The sequence below is a fragment of the Antrostomus carolinensis genome, unplaced genomic scaffold, assembly GCF_000700745.2.
Source record: "Antrostomus carolinensis isolate BGI_N321 unplaced genomic scaffold, ASM70074v2 scaffold21942, whole genome shotgun sequence".
Taxonomy (NCBI): Eukaryota; Metazoa; Chordata; class Aves; order Caprimulgiformes; family Caprimulgidae; genus Antrostomus; species Antrostomus carolinensis.
Window position 1 is genome coordinate 1655 of NW_010300446.1, and position 24586 is coordinate 26240.

General features: G+C 36.9%; 1 protein-coding gene across 2 annotated transcripts in view; it reads right to left on the bottom strand.

Annotated features, from left to right (window-relative positions):
* Positions 1–287: 287 nt before the first annotated feature.
* The window catches only part of ZDHHC21 (zDHHC palmitoyltransferase 21), a 30215-nt gene continuing 5916 nt past the window's right edge, over positions 288–24586 (bottom strand). For both annotated transcript variants that reach the window (XM_010163148.2, XM_029083799.1), the window contains 3 exons: positions 15300–15416; positions 953–996; positions 288–420 (listed from right to left, as the gene is read on the bottom strand). In XM_010163148.2, coding sequence (XP_010161450.1) covers positions 288–420; positions 953–996; positions 15300–15416 — 294 coding nt within the window. The remainder of the gene's footprint in view (positions 421–952; positions 997–15299; positions 15417–24586) is intronic.

A 24586-nucleotide genomic window follows, 5' to 3' on the forward strand; every position in this document is an offset into this window, starting at 1 on the left:
GTAAGACTGCATTCCAGTCATTTGGTTTTGGTATTAAACTCAAAGACAAAAGAAATCCCTTTGGAAAGCTAATTTTACAGTAAATCTGCCCAAAGTTAAACATCCAACCTGTATTAATCTGAGAACAGAATCGAGACCACCATTAAAATAAAGCCTGGGGCACGTTGTGATGCCTACGATTGGTGGGTGGAATTTAATTGACTTGAAGACTGTCATAGTCCTATTATCATAAAACCTGTAACACGCTTCCAGCATGGAGGACCCATCTGTGCCCACCGTCCATCTGTTTAGACATGATTGGCAAAGTGGTAGGGAACTCGTAGTGGTTGCCTCTGCCTGAAAGGAATAAACCACAGGATCTTCCAGTGAGTGCCAAAAACTTCCGAGAAGGTCTGCTGCCATGGCTTTCGGGGCCTCGATCTACAGAAGAGAGCATTATTAGTGAAAGACAGCACGCCCACGGTGCACTTCAGTCAGCCAGAACAATGCAGGTTGGCTGGGGATCCATTAGTGGACGCTGATGAATTGTTTCCCAGCATCACAAATACCGCTTTTCTTTCATTACAGCAGGCAGCTGAGACTTAACTTTGGAGAACAGAAATTATCTGTGTCGTCAATCAGCTGAAGGCTACTTTTGAAGCAGAGGAGAACCTCAGAATCAATGAAATGTATGTCAAGACACAGCAGAAAGTGTCTTTTGATCGGTACTCTTGAAAGAAAATACAGTTCTACTGGCTTTGGGTAGGGAAGGAACAGGAATAATGTGGGGCTACTCTGTGTACAACATTAGTGAGCTGCTGCTAGCAATGGGAAATACAGGGCAGAGAACCAAGCAAAATAGTCTTAACAAAGTGCCTTCAGGTCCTTTTCTCTCTCACATAGTTAAAAAAAACCAAACCAGCTACTCCTTCAGCTTTTCAGCAAATAAATGTACAAATTTTACAACACTTACGTGTCTTCACAACAGTTTGACATTTTTTCTATACTTGTAGTATCCTGTTGAAGAAAAGAAAAAACAATTAAAAATGGTATATTTACATGCTGAACTGCTCAAATGTCATTATGAAAGGAGCTAAATAAAGCAGGGAATAAATTTGTAGCTCACTCTGCTTTGGCATTAGTCCAGGAGGTTACATATTACTCATATGCCTTATTAGTTTTAAACAGCTGTGAGATTATACACACAAATTTATTCAGTCTATTAAATGATTTTTACAAACACAATGCGAAACTATACTGTGTAGTTTACTACGATAGAACATACTATGCCTATGGTATATATATGGTATAGAACATACCATGCCTATACTGGAAGATATAGACAAGAAAAACTTGCAGCATTATTACAGCTAAAATTAATTCAGATATTACAATTAATTAATGGGACATATAGAAGTAATGTGTGTAAGGTACACTCTTGCATCCCTTCCAGACTCGGAGTAGCCCACTGAGATAAGCACAGGGAAATTTAGTAAAATGCAACAACTAACAGATGGAGTATTTTGAAAAGCAGGAGCTATTAAGAAGTTTGAAGATAGTTAACTTCATGAGTACTATAATGCAAACAGCACCACTAGGAATATACCACCAGTTTCCATAGTTTCTACAGGCAAATACCAAATATAAAAATTATTATCTTAAAATGTAGCAATAACTAAATAATGTGCAGAGTGGAGGCACCCCTGCAGCTAACAGTAAATTAAATTCATACTTTAGTTTTAACATGATTAATTTAGTGTCACAAGTTTTATAATTAACAGTTGTTTTATAGTTAATTAACAAATCAATTTAAGCTTAGATCATCCCCAAATAAAACTTTTAAAGCTACCAACAATACTTTTGTCTCACTTTTGCACCATACATTTTTTAAAAAAGCTTGCTTTGTAAGTATCACCTCAATTTTAACTCCAGCAGAATTAGTGTTTTCAATGCACATAGTTCATTCATTATGTCCCAAAATCACTCATGACGTCCAAAATACAATAATTAAAATATTTCTCATGGCTCCATCTCCTTTTCCTGGCAGCTTGATGTTTCCTTTTACTGTTAATTGATTTAGGCATGCACATAATGCACCTATCAGACTGCGCTAGCGTTTGAACAAAGCCGAGAGCCTCTATTGCCCCAGCCACACAGAGGCACAAGGGCTGTGCTTTAATTAGGCTGCGGCTTCGTTGTCACCTGGAAACACTAGCCAGCAATACAACAATACTGTGTTCCTTGATTGCTCCTGCCATCAGTGCATCAAATTCAGTGCAGGCGCTGCTGGGATTCTGCCACCATCTTTTATAAAGCTTTGAAGGGGAAGGGTGAAATGTGAGCAGGAAAATATGTACCAGAAGCTGCTTCCCTGCTTCACCAGACATGGGTGGCCTCAACTCCCCTTGCCCATTTCATCCTTCTAAATCCACTTCCCAGTTCTGATGAGTTTTGGAACAGGATCCCTTACCACATGCGAAATGACAAAAATCTTAATTCTGCCCACGACCTACCCAGCTGAATCCCAGATGCACTATGGCAAAGGAGGGAATTCCTCACTTCTCTTGCCAGCCCACCAGGATGCATGAGTTCTTCCCTGTTTGTGCAGAGGAGGCATGCCCACGGCAGACTGTATAAACCATTCCAGCCCCATCATCAGGTGGATTTGAACAACCACGCAATAGTGAGAGAGGACAGGACTGCAGGCAGCAGACGGTAAATCCTGTCTGTTGGTTCGATTCCCATAGATAAAGTGCTTCTCCTCTCCACCTTATGGGCCTGTCTAACGTACTCACCTCACCTGCCGCAGGCAGCATGAAAGCATGACAAGACACAAGCTGCTCTCCTTGTTAGGGCAGGACCTGACTACACAGCCCAGGGATATTCTGCTTCCTTGGGCTGGCTTTTTGTCCAGCTCTTGTCAGAACAAACTCTACCTTTTCTGACCACAGAAAATCACACGCACCTTTCCCAATAAAAAGGACTAAATAAACAGAGATATTCCTTCCATGACATTTCAGTGAGGTTACAACAGCGATTTGATGAGATGCTATAGTTCCTTCCGTAACTGCAAAAATATCTCTGCTCTAGGAATTATTCTCTGGTCAACTGAAAGTTGTCTGCTTGATGGTACAAAAAAATATTCCTATGTTTGGAAGCAATGATTGTTCATTATTTTTTTGTACAGCAGTAGCATGCTAGTCCAGACTGTAATTGATATCTAGCTATCAAAGGCTTATGCTGTCATTTCACAAACAGAGCCTTAAAGCAGTTTTGGGTGCATATAATACCTTAAATACAGCTTTTTGCTATGTTTCTCCACATTTTTTATTCATTGATATGTCTGTACTGCTCCCTAAAATACCATATTTGAGATTTTTGGAGGAATTCCCGGGTGGGGTACTGGGGGTTCTATTTCTTTTTAATAGTTACTGCAGCATGTTATCAGGACCTGAAAGATGCTCCCCTCAAAAATGTAACCCATTAAATTAACGAACTAAGTGAAAGCATCAAAACAAGAGCTGTAGAAAGTGACTGTAAAAAAAGACTGTCAAGTTTCCACACTTTTAAAACATACTAACGATTTTAGTTGGATAGGAAGTCAAAGGAAATCAATCCTTCCTTCCTTCCTTCTTCCCTTTCCTTCCTTCCTTACTTCCTTCCTTCATTCCTTCTTCCATTAAAATGCCAACATGTACTTTAAAATACTTTTGCTTTACAGTAAAGGAATTGGGACTGAGCAGTGAATCCTTTGCTTCTGGGATACTTTTTCAGAATTAAAAATCTTTATAGCTACATTTTAAAAGCTGTGAACTAGAGCTGGAGGGAATGGGAGAAAACATCCCTCTGAAGTTTAGCTGCTTAACAAGTGCTGGTGACTGAACTTAAGAGACCAAATTCCACTCACAGCTTCCCTCCCCCAACACTGCTGCCAAACAGCTGGGCTCAGTCAGAATGTACTTTCATTTGAGAATGAACCAATTTACCTTTTCACATGAAAGTGAAACTTCACAGCACCCCAGGAAACTCGGTAGCCCCTCTGGAGACAGGAGAGGAAGGAAAGGGAGAGGGCCACAGTTGAGTTTTGGCCTGTTATTTAAGGCTTTCTTCTCAGACAGATGGATTTTTCTTCTTTTGGAGACAGGAGGACCTGAAAAACCACTATTCTTCTGAATGACAACGTGTTTTGTTCATTAACGCATTTCACAAATGGCTTTCAACCAGAGTATCTCTCTTAATTATGCATTTGATGTATACCAAGGTTTTGCTACAACATCAGTATTAATGTGTTCGGCCTAAGAGGCTTTGACTGTCTGCATCTACTATCAGCTCGGATTACTACTAATACAAATAGAACTCTGCTAAGATTCAGAGCTAATGCTGATGTTAAAATCTGGAGAATTTGCACTCATCCAAAAGCTGAAAATAACTTGGTATGAGCAAACATGGCATATTTATTGAGTCCTAGTAGTCTCTATCTCCAAAAATCCCATAAAATTTGCAATTGCATACAGGACGAAATTGACTAAAACACAACTGATTAATTCCACATGATGGGTCATCTGGACCCCCAAAGCCATCATCTAGTCTGGAAACGAGCATTGTTCCTGCACCTGGTTATTCAGAGATACATACCCACCGATAAGCATCTTAAAGCAACAAGGAAAAATAATTACACCTTAGTGAGAAAGCCAAAAGAAATTAAAGGAAATAACCACAGCAATCATTAACAACATATCACTTTAAAACAAGAGGAAAAAGCCAAAGGGTTCAGATTCTGCTGAGGTGATGAGGAATGGTTTTTTTTGCTTTGAGGACATACAACGAGTCTGAAAAAGCAGCTTGTCTACCCCAAGTGAAGTAAGCTACTGCCACAGCTAAGACTGTTCCGAGAGGAATGGAGAGACATATGTAAGAGCACTGACTGAATTCTGCAGACGAGCTTAAGATGCACTTGCAAATGGATGCACTTGCGTTAGCTATGAGGAGGAAGGTATCTTTCACATCAGTATTTTTAATTAGCATAACCAACTGCCTGAAAAAACAAGTTTTTTAAAAGTATCACATGCATTGTTTAACAAACTATGCTATAGGATGGGATTCATCATGATCTAATTTATCATGGAAGAAGCACATGGAAATAATATTTTCCTCTTACTGATTTATGTTTTCCAAAGGAAACGCTGTAATTTGTAACTCACAGGACTAACTCCAAAGCACGCAGCCACAGTCTCTGGTTCAGTTTTTCTTCTGTATTTCCTTAAAGTGACATGTAATAAATACAGCTGTACTTATTGCTTGCAACAGAAGAATGTAAGCATTATGCCACTCTTTCTTAATAAGAGTATTTTCAAATACTCAGAATATAGGAATCATCAGGAAAGTATGATAAAGCAGAAAGAGAAAAAAAACAAACAACTTGCAAGCTTTCCTGGATTCCCAGCCATTGCTTTTATCCAAAAGTGCAAGACGACATACCACAGAATCACAGAATTGCCTAGACTGGAAAAGACCTTTAAGATCATAGAGTCCAATCACTAACCTCACACTGACAAGTCCCTGAATCTTCTATCCGAACAATGCATTTTTTCATAACCTAACATCCTTTCATTGTGTGTATGTAAATGACAGCTGAGCAACTGAATATAAAATACGGAACATCTCCTAGAAAGAATACTTCATATTTCAGGAATTCTTCTTTCTGGCATTAATTTCATTTTAGGTTTACATTTGGCCACTTTTTAGCATTGTTTTCATCACCTGGGCTTCTAATGTAAGATAATACAATTAATTTTATCAACTACAATTAGGTTCAGCCTGAAAATTACTAGTTCAGTTTTAACTTTAAATCTCTAAATCAGAGATTTGTATGCAATACAGAAAATTAAGCTACTCAGTGTAATACCTAGGGAATACTCCTACACTCTATGCTCTGATGAGTTTAGTTAAATAGATTTTCAATGTATTTGTCAGATAGTAAAAAATCAATCAATGGAAAGAAAACCTCCAGTAACAAATTAGGAACACATCTACACAGAAGATGATAAGAACAGTCCTCTTTTCTTCATTCTATTTCAAATCCATGGTGTGTTAGGTGAAAATAGCTGCAGACAGGATAACACATTTTCTTTTTGTTGATATTTACATATACTTTATTAACATAACAATATTAAGAAAAAAATGCTTAGGAAGGCTAGCTGTTGACCTTCCTCACACAGAAGCCATTTTAATGGTCTGATACCTCACTTTGACAAGCTACATTTAAACAAAATATACTCAGCCCCCAGAACATTATTATTACACTTACTTATTTTCAATTGGTTAAAGGTATTTCCTTCACTATTTAGAAAAATAACTGAATTGTAAAAGGGCTTCTTCCTTGAGTGATGAACAGGGGATATTTCTGGCATGATACTTCTGATTCTCTGCATAGTATAAAACCCTTTTGATTAAATTTTCTAACTTATGCTTTTCCTAAAAAATATTATAAATAATTAATTTCAATAAAAGTATTCTCACTTTACCTAAAACCATGTAGTGATCTAAATAAAACTGATGAGATCTTTTGCCACTTTAGTGTGTCTTACATTTGAATTTGTTACATTTTAAATAGCTCATGAAAGAGGTTTTTAAAATAAACGGAAGTTTTATTTTTATGGTAAATAGGTATTTTAAACTGTCAGGTTACATTCATATTGATAGTCAGCTTAAGAAAAATAAGGTAAAGATACAAAAGAAAGAGTCTACATGGTTTAAAAATCCCATTCAAAGCCTAGGATATCACTAATTCCATACAATTGAATTTATAGGACTTTATGCAGCCTTCTAATAGGAGATTTACCTCTAGGTGGATTAAAGGCAGAGACAGGAAAAGGGGAAGGGATAAGAATAATGAGGAAGATACAGACAGACAATGTTAACATGAACCTATTTTCTGTTACATCTCTAATTTAAAATTACTATTTGGGTTTATAGTTTATATACCTTTTGCTCTCCCTTTGCAATTACCTTCTAACTTCACTTTATTATAGCCAGGTAAAGAATATGTTTGCCTGGGAATCCTTATTTCCCCTTCCAATCCTAATTTCTTCTGTGCCAAACTTAATGATGAGGATTAATAGTTCCTTGATTACATTTCTGCCATGTTTGAAAAAACAGGAAAAGCCCTTAGTATTTCACTAATCAAAACAGTATTTAATAGATTATCTGATTAAAGGTATGATTACAAATATTTTTAATTGTAAGATGCTTACTTTTAAAGACAAAAAGCACTTTGACACAACTAGATCACTTGTGCACTCTGTATATTAAAACAGCAATGGATCTACACTATGAAATATGCATAGAATTAAAAAGCCTTCAGTTTTATTAACAGAATAACTGTAGTTACATTCTCATCATTTTGCATTTCAACCTTTGTAAAATTGTTTCTGAAATTGATTACACAAAGGATTTCAAACTTTTCACTGCATTTTTATTGTTTGCATTTCATTTTTGTATTATACTATTAAATGAAATTATACTCCTAAGGAAAATTGACTTCTTGAAAATATTCCTTTGGGAGAAATGTATCAGAAAATTATTTTTTACAATTTCCATCTTTTTCCAGTTTCCTTGATAGGAAGTTTTTGTCCGTTTGAGAAGAAAAGATGCCCTGAGCAAAATGAATAATGTTCCTTACTACATGCTCACTGTATCAGTCACACTAAGTAAAATAGTTAAAATATATTAATTAGTTAAGCTCAAGACCTTCCTGTGGAGATTGATCTGTTTAAAAGAATAACAAAAAAATAGGTAGTGAAATAAGTTTGCTACTTTAGGGTGAAAAGGAGAAACTGCAGCCATAATAAAACATAGCACTTAACAAATATCAACATTTTAAAATGCTTCTGAGGGGAACAATTTTTGTAGTAGGCATCATATTGTGCACCAGACAGACTGCTGAACACCAGCTGTTAAACTATTTTCCCTTCCATACTCCCCAAAGCAAATAAAGGGAAATTTCTCTGTACCACATCCACACAGTACTGATGCACCAGGATATTGGCATACCACTGTACATCTTTCAGACAGTTAATTAACAGGAAACCCTGGTAGCATTAATTAACTTAATACAGTCACTGTCCACTTAGTTTATGATAATACATTCACTACCTTGCAAAAAGACCTCATGGTATCTACTAAATTTAGACTAAATTACTAAAGCCCATCCATTACATAGTTCTGCCCCAGAAAAACACGTTAATTACTAAATAATTTTAATGAAAAGTTTTTCTCTGCAATACTAACATACAAAAATCACACAAAATCACATTTGAGAGAGAATAGTGGAAACATTAAGAAAATTTATTTAATTCCATATAAATACTTTGTTTGAGCATATGGAAAAATGAAAACACAAACTGTTTAGTGTTTGAAATAAAAAATAATCAAAGGTAATCCTTTAAAATTAGGGTTCAGATTAGTCTCTGCAAAGGATGCTGTTTAACTGAAACATCTGGTAGTGTTAAATTGAGAGATAGGCCTTTTTTAACTTTGAAAATGAGATTAGTAGATCGGTTATTTGTAAGTGTCCAAGTAATTTCTAATTATTTTATCTGGGTCACAGATAATCCGCTTTTACAGGGCTCCCACAATGACATCAGAGGATCACTGCTGAACTGATTATCCTGTTACCTTCCACCATCCATGGGAAGATGGGATTTTCCTTTTGTACAGAGGAAGAGAAAGAAGTGAGTGATTGCTTCAGACAGGTGGCAGCCAAGAAAATAAAGAACATGGATCTTGAAAGGCAGAAAACCTCACATATGCAAAAGGTACCAGCCTTAAAAAAAGTCAACAGGCTGAATACTTCTTAGTAGTGTCTGATGCAGTTTAAAACCTCACCAGATATGAACAAACATAAAAATAATCAGACAAGCCATTATTTAAAAAGCATGCTATATTATTTATTATTTGTTCTACAGTAATGCCTTGTAGATCAAACACAACTGATGTCTGAATCTTACTGTATAAATAGAAGAACTGGTTTTTAACATCATTTAACTGTGATGTGAAGACATACAGAAGTACCTTCTTAAAGCAAAAATGGAACATGAGCGAGAGAAATACACATGCCAAGACTAGTCTCATACTATCATACACACAAGCATCCTCCTGACAGTTCCACCTTTTTAAAAGAACCTGAATTGCAGCTCTTTACCTCCTACAGTCATAAATCAGAAGCAATCTGTGGTTGATAAAAGAGACTTTTTTTTTTTTTTTTAGGTTAATTTATGCCTTTTCCTATGAATAAATAGGCTAGTTCTGTATTTTTTGGGAAAAAAAGAATTTGTTACCTACAAAAATATCAAACAATAGAGGACACATCCCCAAAATATATCCTAAAAAACCAAGCAAATTTCTGGATACCATTTGATTTAGCTTCCAAGTAAATTTTATTATTTGATATGAAGATAACTGAAGAAAAAAAGCAATTGGAAATAAAATTGAGTAACACAGATATGTCCTCTTCAAGACTTCCTTCTAGGTTAAATACAAAATATTCTTTTCTAGATAAACTTGGCATTTGTCGTTGCAATACAATGTTATTAATAGATATAGGCAGTAGTTGCACAAGACAGTGGATGTTTTGGAATTTTTTTTGTGGAAAATTTAAAAACTTTCTGAAATTCAACTATCCATCTCAAGCAAAATGATAATTTATCTATAAATAGTATTTTTATTATTTATGACAAACCACCAAATAAAAAACCACCCCTCTACCTTCATTAAGTTTGAAAGTGTCTATACTAGAGCTATCTTGTTATCCTGTAGTGTTGAGGCAAAAGAGGAATAATTGCTTGCAAGCATACAAGCAGCTAGAAGCAAGTCTGAAGCAAGGTGTACCAATAATTAAAAAAAAAAAAAAAGTTATTCATAGTAGGAGAATATTTAGTTTTTCTACGGTGCGACTGACAAAAACATATTTATTTTTTTACCATTGTTTTATGCTAAGCTTGCTTTTGCTTCTTAAGCAGTGTCATTAAAAAACATCATGCTGCCTGGGAATGTAAGAATACAGGCTCATTTCCAGTTAAGGAACATAAAATTCAAATTTGCACTACAAGCAATGACAGGGAATATAGGACTGGAGAGCATGGAAGGTAAGCAGGCTTTCAATATAAATGGGTGATCATTTTGGAAATTACATCAGACAGTGCTTTCTTCATGGGTAAAACTGTTTTCTTCTGCTCTTTCCTGTTTTAGCTACTGCCCTGTTCCATAAACATGAAAATTGTAAGTAAGATGACTAATTTTTATGCTGAGATTTTAAGAAGAGTATCTTCTTAGGATCCTAGAGTTCCTAAATTAGGATCTTAAATTTCTCCCTATTTCAGAGACTTCTGAATTAGAGAGAACTTAGACACCTCAATTTCCAAATAAAAGTTCCCCATCATCTCTGGTACATGCTGGAAGAGTTAAAATTCAAGATGATAATGAGTGAAAGCAAATAGAGCTTAGGGAAAGCAACTGGAGAAGGAGGATGAAAAGAGCAATGTGCCTCTTCTGCTAGAAGTATGTTTCACATATGCTAGTTTCTGGGGAGACAGCACTAATCTTGTCTACAGAGGCCACCTCAGCTGCTCCCCCCTTCATCAGAACAATTCATGTCAAAAGTTCCTCTAAGGACAGTTTTTGCTAACCAGCTGTTCTCCTCTCATTGTAGGAAGTCACCTCCCTTGCTCTTTGGCTTCCTGGACCTCCAAATGAGATACAAATAGACTTTTGCTAATAATACCCTAACAGTGATACTACAGTAAGAGAGCTGGTAAGCATACTCAATTACCATGTGCTAGGTGACATGGTCTATTAATCACCTTCTCAAGCAGCACAGCCTTAAGAACATTCTCTGTGCAAGAGCCAAATTTGAGTACACAAGTTACAAAGTCTTCATTTTTAAGAGAGAGCATTTTTTCCAAGCATCCTGGTATCTGTTGAATACACTTGAACAGGATAACGGGAGATTACATGCATTTTTTTCTTAAAAAACTTTTACATAATGAATCTACTGTTGTAACCAATGAGAGTTATGCCATGATAGGCACAGAAGACCAGTCAACTGCACAAGACCACTGAATTTTGGAAAGTACCAGCACACACAGAAGAGTATTTCACCTGTACTTCATAATGTGCTTTGCTTTCCTATTTTAGCTACTGCCCTGTTCCAGAAAGACATGCTGGAGTGTATCAGATATATGTTTTCCACTATATGTTCAGTTGGGGAACAATTTTTGACATTGCAAAAAAATTTATCAAAGAGGAGAAAATGCCAGTATTCCCCCTTCAAATTCTATGAAAAACTTCTGCTTGTTCTTATGGCTTGTCAAGCTGTAACTTAGCTCAATTCTAGTAAAGAGCAACTCTGCTTATAAAAATGTTTTCTACAAAGGTCACTTAGTGCAAATTAATTCTATACATTCAACTTTATCTATCTTGCTGCAGAAGCAAAAGGATAAACTTCTGGAAATATAAGAAATCAGCACAAGTGCTCTGACCTAGGCTACATACCATGCTTTGTAATGCATGCTACATTCCAATCATTTACAATTGAGTAAATAAACAATGGAGACCAAAGTTGCCATTCCAGGTCCTAGTTCCTTATTACTGATGATGCTACAGGAGGACAACAACTCTATGGTTTCATTATCCCAAGTTGCTTCTGGGAGACCGACAGTAAGCAGAGTACATTCTGCTTATGTAGAAGACACTGAGAGGCCAAGAACTCGGGATTTTTTTAATATGCATGTCCAGTATTCCTAGAAAAAGTTAGCCTTAGCTTTATATTACTTTGATGAAATGGGAACTATTGGCTTAATTTCTGGAAAATTATATAATGACAGTCAAGCAAGTTTATCTTCTGGAGAATCAGGCAGTTTTGCTACAAAAGGGTCAAAATTTGGTAAGTCTTGAGGTTATTTTTCTTTCCAAAAATAGAATTTTGGTAACACAGGTAAATAATGTTAAACCCCAACAAACCTGAACTTTGTGGACTCATGTTGCAACAGTATGTAGCAGTCAAGGTTTAGACCACAGAGCTGCAATGCTGATTGTCTCTATTATTTAAAAATAAATTTTGTCCAGGCACTGTGGAAATAATCTTGGCTTGATGTTGAACTGCAGACACAGGCATGGCACATGAACTCGGAAAATGTTTATTATCTGTTTTCCTGTACAAGCACAAGTAAAAGCTGCTCTGCTTCACCTTTTTGAAAAGGTCCATGCTCTTGTCCACCTCTCTTGCATACATCTCTGGGCAGCTTCACCAATCATTGAAATTAATGCTCTTAAGAAGAGCTATGGAGCAATTAATATAACACAAATGCCTTAACTGTGCATATCTATGCCTTCCAGTGTTTGAGTTTCTTTTAAATTAACCTCAGTCTGCAGTACTACACTTCAATGATTGTGTTCTGCAGTTAAATAAATTTTGATCTGTACTGTATACTAAGTTAAGCTTAAATTTATCATTAATTCATTATTTTAAATAGAGGGCATGTCAGATACAATTTGTTTAGCTTATACAGGAAGGTTAGATGCTGAACAGTAACTCCAGCACAGTGAGAACATCACTGTCTTTTAGTGATCACAGTTCATTGCTTCTATAGGACTTGAATGCCTTCCACGCTGTGCACTCAGCACTGTGGGTGGGTATACCCACTTTCTTTGTTCCCCTTATCCTGTGCACGATAGGTGCATTTTTGGGGAGCCTGCAGAGAAACTACTCATTCACCTGCTGCCCTCTCCTCTGCATTTTCCATTGGCTAGCCAAAGCTCTCTGTAAGTGCTTAGGGAGGAAGCAAGTCCCCACAGAACAATGCTGACAATCAAAAACCATTTTGTACAGAAAGATTTTCTGATGCAACTTGCAGACTAAGCATAACCTCACCAAACAGATTTGGCATTCTTCGTTTGAAGTCTGACTAGTTGTTCCCAGGCAGATTCCTCAAAATGACTGTATCGTTTATTCTTGCCAATTCTATACTCGAAAGGAATGAAAAGAAAGAAGACGATTGTGCTGCCGGTATGGAAATGCTTTGAGCAGGGGATGAACTAGATGACCTCTGTTCTTCAGTAAGTCAGTACAACAGCATCCACATAGTGTGAATGAATTAGAATTTGGAGATCCTAGCAATGGATTTCTCCTTGCCCAGCAATCTCGGCCCAACAATCCCAAACCTGAAAACTTGTCCATATGAAGCAAGAACAGTAGTCCCTCTGCTACAGGCAGGGTGCAGCGAGAGGCCCTGTTGCAGAAGATCTGTACTTTCCAGCATCTGCCTCTCATAGTCCATCCATACCCGCAGTTAATGTGGTGTTTGTTTCACAGAGTTCGGCAAAGAGGACAAAAGAGAGTATCCAGGCACACTGCAGCTCAGTAATCCACAGAATTACAGTTTGAGCACATAAAAGGAGGCTGAACTTAAAAATGCCATTAGCCCATATCTGTTCCAGGGCAGTGGCTAGCTCAGTAAGTGCAACGGGATGTACTTCACAATATACTACACAACTGATGTAGAATCAAGGGGCTTTACAGCACTTTAAAGGAGTTTGCAGTGGTGGCAGCAGCCTGACAGTGATGAGGCTCAGAACAGTGAAAGAACATACTGGGAACTGACACCTGTTGCAGAGGCAGCACAGTTGGTATCTCATGTCAAAAGAGAAATGTCCCAAGTTTCAGGTGTATCTGACAGAACTGGGTTCAGCCTGGGAGTTTTTATTTCATGTATACTAATAGTATCTGAATGGATGCTGATGGCCTCTGCCAAAATTTAGTCCAGCTTCTGGCAGCAAACAGAACAGGATGGTTTTGCTCCTTGTTTTCTTCTGTATCATTTCTGTGTTTTAGTGTAGTACAGACCACATGGCTTTTTGTTCCTTCTTGTACATCCATTTAACAGAGACCAAAAAAATATCCATATTTCAGCATCTAAACGCTAAGGCTCCCTGACTTTCCATCTCTACCACTACTGGGAGTGAGTGTGAGCCAAATTCAGAAGTCTGCACCACTTCAGCTAGATACTCAGCAAGGCATAGTATTGGATTTTAGTGAAAAATCCCAAGTCTAGAGATCACAGACACAAAGGTTGTGTGCCAGAACCTGTGAGCAAGACCCTGGAACAGAAATCAGGGAGACATAAAAGGGGCACCAAGGTAAATCTGTAGAACTGGGGGTTGACAGAAAGTGCAGAAAGCAGTCTGTCAGAGCAGCTGGAGGATGGCAAAAAAACCCCCCCAAAAACACAGCATAGCTACAGTCACACAAAAAGCAGAAGGCAGTAAAGTTATGTAAAGGTAATACAATAAAAATGGTAAGTGATATTACTGTTTTATCTAACAGAAGGAAAAAACTATTCAGTAATTTTTGTCCTTTATTCCACACAAAGGAATTACATAATACAGTTAGGAGGTTTTCCATTATGCACCTACAAAAGTTAATACTGTGTAATCCCTCATAATCCCAAAATGAAATCTCAGGCAGATCACAGTCAGTTGTAGTTGCAAAGATACTGCCATCGTGTATGCTACTGTTTTTAAGAAAAGTTTTGCAGGCCAGATCATACACCCTTTCAGACATGTACAGATACAACTAACACTCTGTTCAACACTGCAGTACTTCAAACACTTCTGTGGATTCTCAGGATAACTTTAAAGAATTCACCAGCAGTGATTAAATTCTAATGTCCAGAACATGATGGTACAGTAACAAAAGTTGGTTTCTTGTAGATATTTGTTACATTAACAAATTCATTTAACTGGAAAATTTTTCCATGCAGATGTTTGGGGTTTTTTTCTGTACTTTTAAATATGAAATATGCATTTGGACTGTACATGATCCCATTCCACAGTTTAGTAAGTGAAGAGACATGAACATAAACATATTTATTAATATACTTAACAAGAAGTCTGTATTCTCAGAATGCATGATTTATCAGTGGCCCTCACTGTCACAAAGTATAATTGAGACCAGGGCACTTAAGAGTTTAAAATAAAAATCAAAAGCCACAAATATGTGCCTTGTACACACCACAATTCCAGGACAATGCATGGTTTTATTTTAATAATACAAATAAGGAAATTGCCTTGGTAGGTGAATTATTAGACACTTGTTTGTTGGAAGAGTTCTTAAGACTTGGAGACAAGAGTCTTGACAGAGCACATACCAAATAGGTGCCTCATACTGCAAGTGATTCTCTATTCTTCCCTTAAATGTAATCTGCTTTTCTGCTTTTATTAATTAAAAATAAAACTAATATATACTTCTAAAATTAGATACTTACGGTGAAAATACCCATTAGCTGAGTGTAAAAGAGTCCACTTATTCCACCTAATATTATTAGGCCCATGAAGGCAGATATTCTTAGGAGAGCAAGTTCATGTCTAAATACAAAAACATCCTAGAACAAGACAGAAAGAAAAGAGACTTTAGCACTTACAAATTAATTTAGGTCTTTGAACCAAGTGGAAATACTACATAAGAGCTGTTGCTGAAGACTTACAGCTAAAGGCAAATAATGTATTTTTGAGCTACATTGCAAATCATTGATACATTTATGAACTAAAATTATAAATCAATAATCTTTTATTTATACCTGTAAACAGTTTGGGTTTTTTGCCAGACTGTTAAAAAACGTTATTCAGGTATTTAAGGTTTGGGAATAGATTGAGCTTAGATAGGTTATTCCTGAATCTTCCATCTCAAACTGTGCCAGATTGCTACATACAAGCTCCAAAACATAAGTAAACCATTCTGTTAAATAGTCCAGTTTAGACTCCTATACCTTGGCTCCCAGCCACAGCAAATTTCATTTTAACATCACCTCTTTTGTAATAAAAATAACTTGCCTTGACTCTTGAAGGAGATACCTACAAAATCCAAGTACCTCTATTGGATTGGTCCCACTTTAATGCTATTTGTTATGCAACATAAACTTATCTTAATCTTTTAAATTTTGGCCTTAAGTTGATTATTATAACTTTGGATATGGTTGCACAACCAAGTTGTCTCAAGGTACAGGGAGGAAGATATGAATTTACTGTATCAGCTGCTCTGGAAAGCCTGCTTTGACCCAGCAGAAAATATGAAAAGTGTAAGAGAATTTTATAGATTTTTTCAAAGGATAAAACACCTTATTTTTACCACAGGAAAACATTTGTACATGGGAGTTACTGTAGATGTACTGCAAGTTCACACTCCATTTTACCCTTTGATAATGAGTTAACACACCCATTCTCTTATTTATAAGTTACGATTATGTTCTCAGTGCTGCCTTTTGAATGTACACATCTGTTTTTCCATTTAGAAAAGCCAGATCACAGCAGGAAACTATTAAAACCTTTCAAGTAAACTTTAAATTACAACCAGAACATAAAATTAAACTGAATGGAAAAAAAATAAACCAAAAACCAAACAACAACAACAACCCACTGCTTTTGATCTTTCCTTCTTTATGTTCAACCAGCAGGACTTAAGGAAGATGAATTCTTAGATTCAGGAACACTGAGTTTTAATTAAACAGAGAATAGTTAAAGCAAATTGTATTTAGTAAAAAAGTCTGATTTTAGATGTAAATTATTTCCATGTAGGTTCAAAATATAAACCCAAGAAAAAAGTTTATACTGGCTACTAAAGCTGTGAAGAAAGTCAATACATAATGAAAAAGTAGAAATCACTAGTTAACCAGCTAAAGCAAAAAGCAAACCCCATCAGTCTTTTCTGAACTGGTAAGCCAGCTCTTGTTAGTACTGGCCTTTCTTGCTGCTGAAGAAAATCCATGCTTAATTTCAATTTTTTAGAAACTCTTCTGACTCAGTTAATGAGTTAATTGAAATTTAAATCAACTGAAAATAAAAACATTCATACTAATCTATATTCCCCTTTCTACCAGCCCACTAAAGCTTTAAAGAAAAGCAAGGTAGGACACAAGTTCTACTAGCTGTAAAATACTTTCTCTTCCTATCTTCATAGGTATGTTTTTTATTACATCTGAAGTGTTTTAACGTAGTCAGATTCTACTTGACAGAAAACAGTGGAATGTAAAAGAAGGGTGCCAACAGAAGTCACATTCTGGATCTAGCATCAGAATCCCTCATTAGAAAAAACTTTATAATAAAGCTTCTAGCATCCCCCCAATACTCTAATTAGAAGAGTTCCTTCTTTTGAGCATCATCTTCATCAGGAAAAAGACTTCAGCCAACACGTGACAACAGAAAGCCCTAACGTAAAGACGGCAGGTTGCATTTGGCCTTGTTAAAACTAGAGGTACAGAAAAGGAAAGACCTCTCATACTGACGACCAAGGAATACTACTCTGTCTTTTCTTCCTTCCTCCCTAAAGCATCTACCACAAAAGACTGGGGGTTGCTGCACTACTAGTGAGAAAAGATTACATTACCAATGTTTTTTCCACACATTACACAACTCTAAGGGAATCAAAGTCTCTGAGGCAATGATGACCTGGAAATCAATACTGGGCCCTCCCCTAGCAATCTGTACAGATAGAACAGCATTTTCCTATAGAAAACCAAAGTATATTTAGGAACAGAGTCTTCTGGTAATCAGACCTTAATAACAGAGCTTCTTTCACAATTCTTCATTGAAATAGAAACATGTGACTTCATGAAAACAGAAAAAAAAGACCATTTAAAAAAATCCATTTAAATCACAGTAATAATACATTTAGGATGTTGCTGGTTTACATTAAAGCTCAACCCATTTTTTTTATTATTACTTCTCAGAACTGACAAAAACATTTTTCCCAGCTAAGAAAACCAATCAAAACTATAATTCAACCCCCGAGACTAGTCAATAAATGATCAATCCTTCTTTCAATGTATTTTGAACAGATCCTCTTGTTCTGCCAATCTGCCACCCAGTCAACCTCCAAAATCACACTATCTGTGCTAAAAGAAAGACCTACACAGACTGAGCCACAAAGCATAAGCTCACGTAAGCTCCCATCACCAATGCATGAACTCTCTCTCATGGCACAGTAGGGTTTTGTCCCATAGCAGCTTTTTTCCACATTGGGCCAGGCTGACATATGTGTCCTTGGCATAGATGTTAAAATGCAGAGTTTTAACAACGGGAGAGCTGCCCTTCAGGTAGCCCCTTTCTCCTCTCCTTTTTGTCAACATAACAGCCTAACTGTTCTGTGAAAACTTCAGTTCACATCAGTTGATGTCTTTCTACCCAGCATTTCCAACACAGCTCATGTGTGCCCTCCCCCCAGGCTGCTGCCTGTTCTAAAGGTTTTAAGTTCTCCTTATCCACTACTTCTATGCATCCAGTCAAACTGCAAGGATTCTTGGCTACTTATAAAAATGGACAGAAATGTGCACAATAGAAACTTGTCACAAAATAAGAAACAAAGCATAGGTCTGTAAGATTATGTTGAGGAATGGATTACAAACCATGAGGTCTCACAACTTTATCATAACAGGCAATACTAAAACATTCCACAGAAAGGCAGTCTCCCTGACACGTTCACATGAGACTTCCTCAACGCCATGGCAGAACACATGCCATATATTCATTTCGGAGCATCAGCTGTTATGGATGATCGCTACAATGAATGCTATTATTGACTAGGAAGACAGCTATCATAGGTTTGTGCTATCATACAGGAGAGAGGTCAAAACCAATGATGTGTCCAGCTCAAGATCATAAGCAATTATATGACCACTGCTTCCAAATTCAACTTTCTTTTTACCCTGCTAACAACAACAACAAAAAAGCATGAAAACATTTAACAGGTCTCTGCCTTTTGCAATATCAGGTTATTACTTTCAAGGGTTTACAGTACATTCTGTACAGTGGACAGAGCTTTCCTCAGGTCCAGCACAGGACTTACTGTATCTGTTCCAGAAAAGACAAAGTGAAAAACAACCTTCATAAATTTTCATTTACAATATAAAAATATTCAATCTTGATTCTTTACTGAAATATGATACACACAGAAATTCAAATACTCACAAAATACATTAGGATACTTCATCTTTCCCTTGGGGAAGGGATACCTCATGTAGCACATGCTAACCGGCTTGTCTGTCCTCAGTTGCAAATGCCTGGGATGTCTGTCCCAGTTTGGTGATGAAGTTAGTCTATCAACTTGGCTATCATAAAAGCAGCGTAGAAAACAGAACAAAGCTAGGCTGTCAGATTCAAAAAAGCAAAAGAAAAAATACAGACTGCAGGTTTTGCAGGAAGAAAGAGGAAGTATAGGTACAATGGAGAAAATTCACTCATACTTAAAAAAAAAATAATAATTGCAGAACATGAGCTGCATTCTAATAAGCCCTTTTGCAGATATATTTATTATTAATAATAACTGATGTTTATGCAAAGCATTTTTTTATTCAGGACTGTTTCAGGTCCACTCAATGAGTCCGATTCATGACTGATTTGGTTTAAAGTGAAAATGGGAATGACACTCTTATTCCAAAAACAATTGTCTACACAGAGACTAGTTTTTAAGAAAAGTCCACACAATCACTGCCTTAAAATGACACTATCAATATATTTAGTTTTAACAAAATGTTATCTCAGCCGTTCCTATTTTCTTCTCTAAAGACCATATATTTACTTTCTAAACTTAATTCCATATTCATGTAATTCATATAATTATACAGCAGGAGAGCAGGTTTAGGTTGGTTTTGCAGAACACTAAGAAGGAAGATTTTGATGTATTTTCATTTTTTTTAAACTCTAATACCCTGTAGGTCATTACATGACCCTAAGAGAAAAGGTTTCCTTTAGATTCTCTATACAATATAAATGGACTTTGGATGATACATATTTTACTTAATATTAGTTAATACATAATATTGAAATAAAGATTACTGTAAATAACCTTCTCATAAAGTCTAATGAATATTTCCCCAAACCTTTTATTTGGAATTAGGAAAGCTGAGTCCCAGACAGAGCAGGCTCATATTGCCATAAACATGATGTTTCCTCCCCTCTCTACCAATAAACCTCAGAACACTTTAAAAATTAGTTAAGTAACAATATTTCCATAATATAAAATGGGTATCTGCAGAACAAGGAGCAAAATACAACTAAGCCAGAGCAAAGCCATTTAGGTTTTTATATGTCAGTGGCTTTTTGCTATGACAATCATTCTAGCAACATCTCAGGCAAACAGAATGTGTCAGCAAAACTTCTTTTGCTGAAAAGATTAAAAGCCTCCTATGAATCAGGTAAAATGTACTGGCAAAGCATGTATTTTTGCTTTTACTTGACCAGTTGTGTATAGACTCTGTGCCAGCACAGCCATATAGAGAGTAACTATGTAGTCATGAGAAGATGTGTGTTTATTCTTCTCATCTCATTATTCACAAGATTGAATACTTCCTAGAAGATACAGATTTCCTGACCTTGATGGCTTTTAATGAAAAATTAAGAATGTTCCAGCCTTAGCCTCTGAAAATCACCAAAGCTAGCAGAGGGACTCATATGCTGTTTTATTTGAATTGTGTATTTTTCCTCTGACAGGATCTCACATAGACAATTCAATTACCACTTCCTTAATTTCCAGCGGTAATTGCACTCCTCCTGCTGGACAGTATATCAATTACAAGAGCCGAGAATATATGAAGCATTTTTCTTCTCTAAGACCTGAAGTTAAAAGACCATACCTCTATTGAAATGGTTTCCTCCATTAGCTTTAAAGCTATCACTCTCACCTTAGCACACTTAATTAAAAAAGCCTGGTTTTTTCTTACTTAACCCTTTAAAAATAAAAATACAAGTTTTCATTCAGAAGGAAATACTAACATGCATACAGTGATCATATTTTCATAATGCATTAATCAGTACTGTGATAAATTGATTATTTCACAACAGCATTACAAATACTTTTAATTTTACGGCTTCTGTGTTATGTATTATTTTATACTCAAAGAATAAAAATTAAGATGAAGGCATATTGCCAAAAAATTCACAAGTATTTTTAATGAGCAGGAAGTAAGCTAATTCCAGATGGCTGCTTAGAAAAACATATCCAGTTTTTTGAATCTGTGCTAAACACTAGGCCCTGTCAATTCAGAAAATGTAAGTTCTTGGTTACAGACAAAACTTTGGCAAATAACAGCACTTCTATGAATGGTAGAAGGGACTGTGGCCTCTGGAATGCTGGGGTACTTCAGCTTTAATTGATATACAAAGACCAAAAGAATCTTGCAGTATTCTTGCCTAAAAACCTAATTAACTGTAAACAAATCTTCTCATTGGTCCTGTTCATTTGATGTCAAAATTACGTAACTGTGACAAAGTATTCCGTGGCACAAAGTTATATGGCATAATATCCTGAGCAATACTTAAAAAAACCCAGCTTAACGGGGCTCTGCTGTAATCTTTCAGGTAGATATATTGACTAGACACCCAAACAAATTATTCTTAATTTTCTGTACTTCAGTGTGTGCCCCTCAATCTTGCAACTGAAAAATTGAGAAAGTTAAATACTATTCAGTGTAATACTAGACTTAACAAAGGTCTGAACAGACCAGACCTGCTGTGATCCACTCAGGCAACCACATTAAACTGGGTTAAAAGAATTATTGCATATGTGTTCTGCCTCCTAACCTGTCACATCATCTAAAGGGTAGATACTAAAAGCAGGCTGCTCTCCAAAATACTTGAAATTAACCCAGTTCAACTACCAAGAACAAAGTTTTATACATATTCATTTTCTAACTTTTATTATTAACAACTATTTATTATTACTTCTTTAGAGGTTGTAAACTACCTGAAGTAAACATGATTTCCTTTTTCCCCTCTTGCACAGACCATCTCCAAGCAAATAATTTTGGTCCCTTTCATACTGCTTTTAAAAAGCAAGGCTAACAAACAGAACTTAAACACAGCAATTACTTAAAGTAAATTAGAGCATTCAGAGGACTCTCACAATAAAAAGGAAATATTCTACCATGAAATTACATTATTAGAGAAGCACTGACAATTTCATACAAAGATTTTATCTTTGGAAAAATAACCCTCCTTCTAGACGCAGTGCAACACCCAAGCCAGTATTCAGATCAGTATCACTGAGAAGCCTTTGCACTTGAAACCTGCAAACTCTGTGCACTGGAAGCCTTCAGAATACAGAAAGTATAAGATTACTCTGTCCAAAAATGTAGTAGCTTAGCTTAGTTTATAAATTAAAAAGAAGTTTACAAAGCTACTGAAACTATAAGCAAAGGCATTTACATTTAGTTACCCTCCAAAAACATTAACTTTCAAAAACCCCAAAACATTAACATATCCAAAAGAAATTTTACTTAGACAACAGATTTCTTCACTAATATAGAAAGACTGCAGTTTCATACCCCTTTTAACTTGAATGCAGCTGCAACAAATCAAAATAGCTTCCTCAAATCACAATGCCTGTAAGACAAGGTAAATACAAAAAGCCCACCTGCAACAAACTAGAAAAAAAGTGAAAAATCTCTCTGTTTTAAGAGACACAGTCTTCCCACATTTTTTAGCTCTCCTTTGACACATCATCCTCACATACACTTTCTAGGGAACATCACAGCCACTGTAGGCTGATATGGGAGTAAATAAGAAGTTTGGAAGGCTATGCCCCATTTTTTTCCAGAAGGAGAATTTCTCAGGAAGTTTAGTATTCTTATTTTATACCCTTTAGGATACAAAATAATACAACAAACTTAAGTTATTCAACAAAATGGAAAATGGGACTTGTCTTACCCATAACCAAAGGCCGGACTCCAGCAGCCTTGAAAGATGGGTGTGGTGTCACCAGCAGAGCATATGCTGGGGTTCACATCAACATGAAATAAAAAAAATCTGCAGCACTTCAGTACTTGGAAAAAAATCTCAACAAAATTTAGAGTATACTACCAATTTCTGGGATGGCCTTAGTCTCTTCACTTAGGACAACTGGAATGTTATCTAAGTCCAGTTCAGATTTTGGGTAGAAGCTTTTACGTTTCTTTATGAGCAAGATCTCATAATGTTTTCTTCAAAAGAATAAGTATCAGCTTTGATGTTCTAGCACTTTCAAGCATTCAGCAACTTTCAAGTAAACCTCTTAAATATTCTGAACATTACAGATAATAGACATAAATGAGCATCAGACACAGAGACTTTATAACTTCAATTCCATAATGGAAGAAATGATCTAATTTTTTACTCTCTTTCAAACCATAAGTCTATTTCCTCTGTTTGTGTGTTCAACTGCACTTTGCTGATGACAAGATGTTGAAATATGATCATGGCATAGAGTCCAAGTAAAACAAACCAAACTTAATTATCTCTTAACCCACATAATCTTTTGAAAGCAACACAAAATACTGCTTTAAAACCAATGTACATTTTTCTCCTTTCAGAATAATCTGTTCTTTCTCACTTTCCTGGCAAATATCAGCATTTCTAAATAGCGACTTCAGATCCACTCAGCATAAATTTACTTTGGAGAAAGTAAAAAGAAATTTGAATACACCTAAAGCAGTTACCTTGCTTCTTCCCCATATTCACTAATCAATTCTAAAGGAACCTAACTGGTTCTGTCCTTATTTCCTAGAACACACAGAATTTTAACACACAAAAATCACATAACCTGTTAGAATGATATTTTGTTACTGTACTGGGTTTGCGTGGCAAGGTTTTGGTAGCTGGGGGGGGCGGGGGCCGTGGGAGCACAAGGGTGGCTTCTGTGAAAAGCTGCCAGAAGCTTCCCCCATGGCCAATCAGTAACACCCCTGTGGTAACATAATTAAGAAAAACAAGGGGAAGAGAAATAAAAGCTGCACACTTTGCAGCTGGAGAGAGAGGAGTGAGAAGATGTGAGAGAAACAACTTCACAGACACCAAGGTCAGGGAAGAAGGATGGGCAGGAGATGCTCCAGGCACAGGAGCAGAGATTCACCAACAACTTGTGGTGCAGACCATGGTGAGGCAGGCTGTCCCCCTGCAGTCCATGAAGGTCCATGGTGGAGCAGATGACCACCTGTAGCCCCTGGAGGACCCCACACTAGAGCGACTGAATGCCTGAAGGAGGCTGTGACCCCGTGGGAAGCCCGCGCTGGAGCAAGTTCCTGTCAGGACCTGTGGCCCCGTGGAGAGAGGAGCCCACACTGGAGCAGGTTTGCTGGCAGGACTTGTGACCCCGTGGGGGACCCGTGATGGAGCAGTCTGTTCCTGAAGGACTGCATCCCACGGAATGGACCCATGCTGGAGCAGTTCGTGGAGAACTGTTGTTCATGGGAAGGACTCATGTTGGAGAAGTTGGTGGAGGACTGTCTCCCGTGAGAGGGACCCCACGCTGGTGCGGGGGAAGGAGTCCTCTCCCTGAGGAGGAGGAAGCAGCAGAAACAACGTGTGATTCCCCATTCCCCGTCCCCCTGTGCCGCTGGTGGAAATCAGGAGAGAAGCTAAACCTGGGAAGAGGGGAGGGGTGGAGGGAGGTGTTTTAAGATCTGGTTTTATTTCTCATCTTCTTGTCTGATTGGTAATAAATTAAATTTGTTTCTTCCCCCAAGTCGAGTCTGTTTTGCCCGTGTCAGTAGTCGGTGAGTGATCTCTCTCTGTCCTTATCTCGACCCAC